The sequence below is a fragment of the Corvus brachyrhynchos genome, unplaced genomic scaffold (assembly GCF_000691975.1).
Source record: "Corvus brachyrhynchos isolate BGI_N302 unplaced genomic scaffold, ASM69197v1 scaffold258, whole genome shotgun sequence".
Taxonomy (NCBI): domain Eukaryota; kingdom Metazoa; phylum Chordata; class Aves; order Passeriformes; family Corvidae; genus Corvus; species Corvus brachyrhynchos.
Window position 1 is genome coordinate 3,330,951 of NW_008240122.1, and position 9,082 is coordinate 3,340,032.

A 9,082-nucleotide genomic window follows, 5' to 3' on the forward strand; every position below is an offset into this window, starting at 1 on the left:
TGCCAGTTTAATTTAATTGTTCCACAATCCAATATTTAATATGCAAATATCATTTTGATATATAAGAGCAAATTTGAAAAAGTGAGGAAACAATTTCAATGTTCAAGATGACTGCCTCTCTTCTGAACGGTAATTATACAAAATAAAGCTGGCCGAGGGTTTTTTATTACTGGGATTGCATTCTATTAACATGAATCAGAACAAGTCTAATTAAAGGTTAAAAACTTTAAATGTTTCTAATTAAGAGTCTAAATAACTGCAAAATTAGAGTACTATAGTTAAAATCCCACCTCGATGACCTTCCTGGCCTCTTTGTATTTTCCGGTTTGCAAGAAGGCGAAGAAGAGATCATAAAGAGCCATCATGTCACCATATTCTCTGCTTATAAAATCTGAAACTAAAGACAGAATAAACCTCATTAATTTACTCAATATATTGAAGTATTTCAGTATTTATGTCAGACATTCCTAATAATAATATTTTCCAAGCCTCACAAAAGATAAGCTACAGGGGGATAAATTTTGAAACAAACAGAATGATTACAACATGACACAATTTGTTGTAGCTTTGTGGTTGAGCATATTTAAAATGTTTTTCTGTTTATCTGCACTACATTTTGAACTACATTCAACAAAACAGACTATATTTGCATGCTCTGCTCATAGATAGTGAGGGTATATGATTTCTGAACTGCACAGCTATTTGAAAAACAGATGTTTTATTACTGTGATGTGTTACTATTAATTTGTTTCTGAGTAGTAACATACATATCTAGAGCAAGTATTAGCACTCATCTTGGAGAGCTCAATAATCTATTATACAAACAGAGCTGTTCTATGTTTAAAATTACAATCAAGTTTTCTATCTGAAGAATGCGGGCACTGTATTAGTGCTTTAAAGTTACACATTTAAAGACAAACAATTTTTTCCTTTCAGCTGAAGAAACTATATACAAATCCTGGATGAAAAACCCCCAGAAAACACTTCATATTAGCAGACAGCATTTGACTACATGCAACTAACCCTTTTGCAGAAGATCAGCATCTCCTTTTTCTACCAGTTTACAGTAGATGTTATGAAGTTGAAGAATTTTACCATACTTCTTGTAACAGCTGATTAAAGCTTCCAGAGCTGCAGGCATGTCATCCCTTGTGGAATGAAACAAAACAAGAATAAAAACATTCTGAGCAGGAGAAATGCATGCTGAAACCACTTTTATCTTGAAAATTTCACAGAAAATTCATTTAGCACTCTATAATCCAAGTGTTTATTCCCCCCTCAACTGTATTATTTTTGATTGCATGACCACCGTTCACTACAAATTAGCCAAAGGTGTGAGTGTTCCACAGAATTAGATGCACTTAATTTTTGAACAATATTCTTAAGTTATGCTGTGTCCTATCTTGACAGAACTCAAATTCCATGGAAAACTCACTTAAGTGTTTAACGGCTTTATTTTTCTCATTTGTAAGTAACACCATGTACACTCTATTACCTCTATGTCTATGTTTACACATTTCCAATTTTTAAGTTCTTCACAATTATTCCACAATATTTTTGTTTCAGTATAGATTGCCAGAGTTAACTTTGATAACCACAGCTCTCTAGATTGCTTTATATTGGTTTTACACCTTAACAGACTACCTATAAATCATCTGTTGATGTCCATGGCCAGCATTATTCCATTCTATATAAAAACCAGAATCCAACAGATATCTTCTCCTATAAAAAGTACAATTTTTGCAGTTAATTCAACCATATAGTAAGGTACCTAAGTGTGTTTTATGCTGGCCTATCCACGTCACAGAGACATGGCACTAGTTTATATCCATGTAGTAGTAAGCAAGTCTGCAAGACTGCATTAAATGCATTTAGTCAGGAGCCTTTGAGCAGCAAGTCCAAATGCCATGCAGAATATTTCCATTTTTGGTACCTCAATCCTGTGCTGGATTTTCCCCTATGTATACATTACTAACGCCTTTAGAAGTATACATGATTAAAATGCAAAACTGGAAAGTCATAAAAACAATCACAGTAACAACAAATATAAAACAACCTTTCATACTGTGCAACTAAGAGTACCTCATCATCTGCTGCAGACCTTTTTTTCTGAAGGATTACAACACAATCTTGAAACAAAACCAAACAAAACCAAACAAAACAAAGCAAAAACACTGAAAACAACCAAGGACAACCACAGAAACACTGGTAAAACAATACATTATTCTTTGACAGGTAAGATTTAAGCTGAAACAAACCAAGACCACACACACAAAATGTAGTAAGTACCCAAGCAGTCAACAAGACTGCATTTTAGATTTCAAGAACCTTATTTGATAAGGGTGATGTAAGTTACCAAAGGAAAAAAAAATTTTTTAAAAAAATCACTTAACAACAGTAGCTGGAAGGCTGACTTGAAATAATGTTTTAACATTCCTGAAGCAACCTTATTATTGATGAACAAAACCTTAACAAATCAAGATATTACTGTTAAAACAAGCCCAATTCAGATGTCCTCTCCTCACATTGTATTTCTTGTGCAGCACAAATTTTGCTTTTTCAAAGAGCGAACTATCTAAACTACTATGTACTACTATCATTATCTAGGCTAATATTTTTAAAAATTTTAAGAGCAAAACGCAGGAGAAGAAATAATTTTATTCAGTAACACTGGCATTCTTAAAAAGAACCTAAGATGATGGATTTCCACCTTATCCCCCTTACTGAGCCCTGTTTACAGTGCATCTTCTGGCACCCCATGGAGTCATTTGAATTTTTGTCATTTGGGGTGAAGACTAAATTACAGGTTAATTTCAAAACTGCAAGTAGATGTTGCAGGCTAGATTACTGTCATAAAAGCGAAATACTATGGTAGTTACCATAGTCAGATATAAAGATTTATATAATCAGTATTTTTCTCCTGCTTTAGATGCAAGTTCAGTTAACATCTAAAAAAACCCCCCCGTTTTACAGAAAACTACTCAATTTCTAAGGAGGCACAACAACATTTATACATTCAAATTAAAGTTTTCAGTGATAAATCTAGCTTTTCAGACTGATGCTCAAACAGCTATGGTATTGTCTCAGCTGTATTCCTGAAGGATTAAAGTGACTGTTTTTAGGTCAAAGCTATCAATAAATGAATGAATAACTGGAATGTCATTCAAGCAGTAACATTAACAGTTTTCTAGTGCCTACATGTATACTTCTGAAGGCATTAATACTGCACACGCAGAGAAAAAATATCAGCAAAGACCTGGGACAAAAATAAATGGAAATACTGTACTTGTTACTGGGACTTACTGCTCAAAGGGGCTGCATAAGTCTGCATATAAGGAGTTCTGTATCTTACACACTGACTTACTGTTAAAACTGTTTTGAATCTATTGAAATCAGATATATTTGTTCAGTTGCATTCAGTCAACCAACCAGTCATCCACAGTTTACTAGAGAATGGGGTTTATAAAATGTTTAAATGCTAAATCTGGCAAAGACAAATATAAAACAATAAAACACAGAGAAGTTCAGATTTCATATAGAAATTGTTGGTACCATTACTGCAAAGAAAAAATGAGCAGGGTTATGCTTGTACTTGAGCTTGTATGATTTAACAACCTGCAGTATTTTTTAACTGTCACAAACTGCAGTTAATTGCAAGTAAGTACCAGCAGCTACTTTTGTAAGCAGTTTTTACAGTCCTTTTAGAAAATGAAAATAAGGAACTCGCTGTAGGCTTCAAATTTCAGGTAGAGGTAACATTTTAATGTGTTTCTTGTAATGCTTAACTATCATAAAAAGAGCTGCAAAAAAAAGAATTTCTACATTTTAAGAAAATGCTCTTTAGACATAATGATTTTAAACTAACAAACAGCTGTACATTTCAATGTACTTGAGAGTCTTTCCGTGAGAAGTTATGCATGTCAAACACCCTTTTATCCTCCCAAAGGATACTTACTACAACGTTAAAAGCCTTGTCTAAAATTACTATTTAATTAATACGGTTCAAGTCAGAAAGGAAAAAAAAGCCCATATACTCATAGCCATGTTGGAAAAACCGGATTTCCAGCATCAGTTTGGAATACACAGTACTGAAAATGTGAACATAGATGATCCATGCTTCATTTTGAGTTGGCCAGATACTACTCACAAATAAGTCTGTCACAAATATTTAAGTCACTCACAAATATTATCTGTTCAGCACTAATACCTGTTCCACTTAAAGATTAGGGGTATTTTTCCGAAATATTGAAACTTGCTCTTTTAGAAAAGAAGATACACTATTATTTTTGAATGACAGAAGGAGCCTCAGCCATGAGTACATTCTGCTTGGCCCTTATGCAGTCCCAGAAGAGTCCTCCTTTGGCATCATTTTCCAGCTAGTTATGTTCAGGTTAAGACACCAAGTTTTTTGATTCTTTTGGTTCCTGTTTAGAATGGCTATGAAGTCCAAGGTATTACGGGTACAATCTTCCAAAATATTTGTGTGGGCAATTTTAATCACGCAAAGCTATCTGAAGAGCCAAAATTACTCAGCTGTGTGAAGGTTTGCAGGACACACTCTGCAGCAGGACTGGCTCTACCATGCAGGGATACTTCAGCTCTCCTCACTTTCAACAAGCCACTCCCCTCTTGCTTTAAGAATGTAGCACTACATCTAACCCTTTTACTTGTAATAAACAACTTCACAACCAGAGAGTCTGCCTGATAAAAATAAGACTCCAAATATTGATTTTAATTGGACTGAAGTGCTGCAACATTATGCATAAAGCTTTAGTGAAGTGGCAATTTACCTAAGGGGTTTACTGATTGAAAAGCTCTCAAACCTGAAATCACTAGAGAGGTAGAAAGAAAAAAGGGACTCTCTGGGGTGGGGGTGGAGGGTAGCCTGGTAAAACAAATCCCTCTCTACAAATCTGAACCAGATGTTAGTGTAGAGGGAAGTCAATTCAGCAAGGTACAATCAGCTTTACAAAAATTATTCTGTTAAAAGAGAACGGGCTCTTGAAAGAGCTAAATGTGTTTCTGTTCATTGTACTAAGGAATCTTCAAGGAGACTGGTGTTGCAATTACAACTAATCCTCCCCAAAAAATTAACTGTGTTGAAGGCTTTGTAATTTCCCTAGGTACAATTTAGCTGTCACTTACTTTAAAATTTACTCAAACATGCGTTCGGAACAGCACTAACTTCACATGTCAAGTGCTTTCCAGCCAATTGAGTCTAAACTGGAAGTCGGTGTTAAACAACTGAATGATTAGACAAGATAGCTCATTTCCCTGCTCTTTTGTTCAGAATAAAATGCCACATTTACATTATCAGACTCAACAGGATTTTCTGACAGAGGGAGAAAAAACCCTAGTGAACACTGTCCATAGCAAGCACATGAAGCCTGTCATTTACCAATCATCCTTCAAAAAGCAATAGCCATGAATGTAACTTAATTACGACCCAATGATCCTTGACGAAAAATCATCTTATCACTGTCCTGTCCCCATAGGGCAAATGAGACACTTTTGTCCTTTGGCACTGATGATGCTAAATTCCTAATTGCAATAATGGAGTAAGAGAGCCAAACATCCCTAATTTCATTGCAACATGTGAAGAGTTTTAATACAATATTTGAAATAAAGCCACTAAAAAATAGAAAAAAAACCTCTCCCCACTAAAGATATGTGTCCCCCACTAAAAATACCACTTAATTTACAAAGATGCCTATTTTCAGAAGTGCATATACAAGTCAAATAACTTGTAAGTGCTACAGAATTATCTCCAAAAAATCACAGGTGATTTTAACTCCATGAAAACAACAGAAGGAAAATTGTCAAGGCACTGCATTCATGCTCTATCTACTACATACGAAACTGATCCAAATGGGTTTATGCGAGATTAATGACAAATGAGCACATAATGCTTTGCTGGACAATGCTGTATTAAAATACACAAACCATTTTTAAAGAAAAACAATCCAACTATAACCTTTTTATCATTTAAGATACAGATAGTAATTGCTTGTGTTCCCTGACTTAAAACTACAAAATATTTTACTCATGTGGTCTATAACACAATGCTCTCAGTTTACCTGCAAATTTTCTTCCCTCTGCTTAGGAGCACTTCTTATAACAGGAATTAGTAAATTTCAAACCTGAAGATGTTTTTTTTCTTTCTTTTCTCAAAGATGAGGTTAACTTAAGCCAAAACTACAGTCCTTAAAATTTTAAGAACTTTTACACGGTGTAGGTAACACAAGTTTTTCTAATTATTAGCAGCTGGAAAAAACAGTTCAGAAGTAAGACGTACTTTAAGAAAACAAGTTCTTTATATCCTTGCAGATTTTTGTCACACAATCCAAGGAAGGTTTATCACACTAAATGACAAACCAAGATCATGTGGACTGTCTCAATTTTTAATGTGATTTTTCCCATCTTGAGAAACTATTCAAGGTCATAAATAAAAATCAGACAATTCAATGCAGGGGGGTAGTTCCCCTTACCCAGTGTCAGAAAATCCCCAAGGTAAGTATGAGTTCTCTCTCTAGTTGCTTTAATTATTTCCCAAAATATTAAAGGCAAAATGTCCATTCTACTAGAATGTCAGCTTTTGTAAAGTTATGTTGTCCATCATCAATGTTTTTTTCTTTTCCATGCTCTGCTGAAAGCTGTCACTTTTAACTTGCACTAGAACTACTACTAGTTCTTTAACAAGAACTTAAGAATACTCAGGACTGGAAGAAACGGGTAGATGAAAACATTTTATACCTACAATTGTTGAAATCTTCAAAAGCAAACCACAGATTCCTTTACAGGCAATTAAAAAGTTTGAAATAAATTAAGAACACAAAACACTAGCACAAGCACTGCTGTGGAACATTTAAAAATACCCCAGAACTAATTTCAGAGGCATGCTGATGACCTGCAGCTAAATGACAACATTTCAGCATGATACCTGAGCTGTAGGATGGCAAATAAGCAGCACTACTACTGAAAGAAATGACTAACACTTATTTCAGTCACTCATAACTTTCAAAAAACCCTTTGCATATCTAAGAAAAACAAACAATCCCCAAACCACACCACCTCCCCCTTGCCAAAACAACAAACAAAAAAAAACCACTCCAGTGAAAATGCAGTTATTCCTCCCAAGCAAATTATGCAGAAAACACCTTCCAAATTTTGTCTACTATCAGAGAAAATGCAGTCTCTCCACCCATAAGGTGGTAAAAAAATCCCTTGGAAATTAGCTTACTTTGCGTTTTATTTATAGATATGAAATATATTAGCAGCTATACAGGTGTGTACCAATGACTTCTAGCCATACAATTCCAGTCTGGAACTATTTTCTCCTTCATGAATCTAGTCTCAACAAAAGTCCCTTTATTAATGAAACTTTTTCAGAAAGTTCTACTAAAAACATTAACGCAGAAGAATGTGGAATCAAATTGAAGTAACACTCATTACTATCCCCCTTTTCATCTACACATGATCACACCTTTATCTACATCATCATACACTACACTTCAAGTGAAAAGAGCCCAAGCAGCACCAGGTACAACTTGCACGTCGATGTGCATAAAGCAATTATGTAAAACGCAGCTGCTCTTATGCACACTGCAAAGCAGATCAGGTATTTCTTCCGACACATTAGTTACATATGATTGCAGTTAAATTACTTTTTTAAACATCTGCCTGGCTTGTGATGCAACCAAGGCAGAGTTACTGACTGAGAAGATGTACACTATATTCTTAACCATTGACCACTTCACTAAAACAGTTTTTAAAAGAGAATGTACATACATCTACAAAGAGTTACCGCTTTTTCAAGAATTTTCAATACAGAAAATGTTATACTGACCTTGCATACCCAGAATAACTACAAGAACTAAAAACCCCTACATTGCTGACTTACACGATACTATGAAAAATTCACTTTTTTCATAGGTATTATATTTCTGCCAATAACATTTTGTTGACATGAACCAAATCTCAAGAAATTGATTCATAAACTCTAGCTGCAAGAGTTGAAAAACCAGGAACTACAGAAGTGACACACAAAAGACTAATAAAAGGATTGCACATATGGTAAAGGAAAAGGGATTCTTGCCTCAATTTTATTAAGAAATTGTTATATAGTTCATACGTATATTAATTCAAATATACTACACCTCATAATAAAAACTTACGGAAAGGAATATGACATGGAATTGAAGATACTTCCCACCAGAATGCCTGTATGAAATTCCTGTTCTTTAATACATGGCATAAAAAGTATATATAGGCAAAACCCCTCAAACATAACAGATCAGATAGTATTTTCTTTGAATTTTAAATTCAGCAACACAGCAGCCTACTCCCAATGATATCTAATTATTTGAATTACGTGAATTAAGAATACTTCAGTGTTCAACAACCGCCCTGCAACTCACCTGAGATATTTTGGAAACAGCAAAATAATGCTGTTTTTATGTGAAAACACGTTCCACTTCACCACAAAAGCTGAGATTGCACCTATCACACTCTGAATAGCTATTTTGTCAAACAGACTTTAGAACAAACTAATTCATAAGCATATTCCAACATATAGCCACTTCATCTCTGATGTGCCCATAAAACACAGCTGTTGTTCCCAGAGATCAATGACACGATGTCTAGCTGATGAAAAGAGACTTAGCTAAATTAAGAAAACATATTTGTTCATTACTGCTCCAAGATCACTTCAGTATTGCACGTGCGTGAGCACTTCCAGACACATATGTACATGCAGCTGTGAATTGCGTACACAGGTCACAGAACACAAATAAATATCATAACTTGTTTCATCTGAAGCCCAAGCATAGCTTACTTTTCAAGGTGAACTGTAATCAGAGGGGAATGAAGGGCAGCAGTTTGCACCAAGCCCAGGTTCGCAATGGTCTCATGTAATCGACTCACTGTTTCAACATCACCTCGCATGGCAGCGGCATTAAGAATGCGGAGAAAAGATGCAACTGTTCTGCCTGAGATAGGAACATCCTTCTCTTTCATCTCCGTTAGAATGTTAATAGCATCTACAATGAAACAACACAAAAGACCCTTAGGTAATTTCATGTAG

General features: G+C 34.9%; 1 protein-coding gene across 1 annotated transcript in view; it reads right to left on the reverse strand.

Moving 5' to 3' along the window:
• LRPPRC (leucine rich pentatricopeptide repeat containing) overlaps positions 1-9,082 on the reverse strand; it is an 87,116-nt gene that overhangs the window by 38,173 nt on the left and 39,861 nt on the right. The window contains exons 24-26 of the mRNA XM_017744774.1: positions 8,834-9,038; positions 1,024-1,148; positions 291-397 (exon numbers count right to left, since the gene is read on the reverse strand). Of these exons, the coding sequence (XP_017600263.1) occupies positions 291-397; positions 1,024-1,148; positions 8,834-9,038 (437 nt within the window). The remainder of the gene's footprint in view (positions 1-290; positions 398-1,023; positions 1,149-8,833; positions 9,039-9,082) is intronic.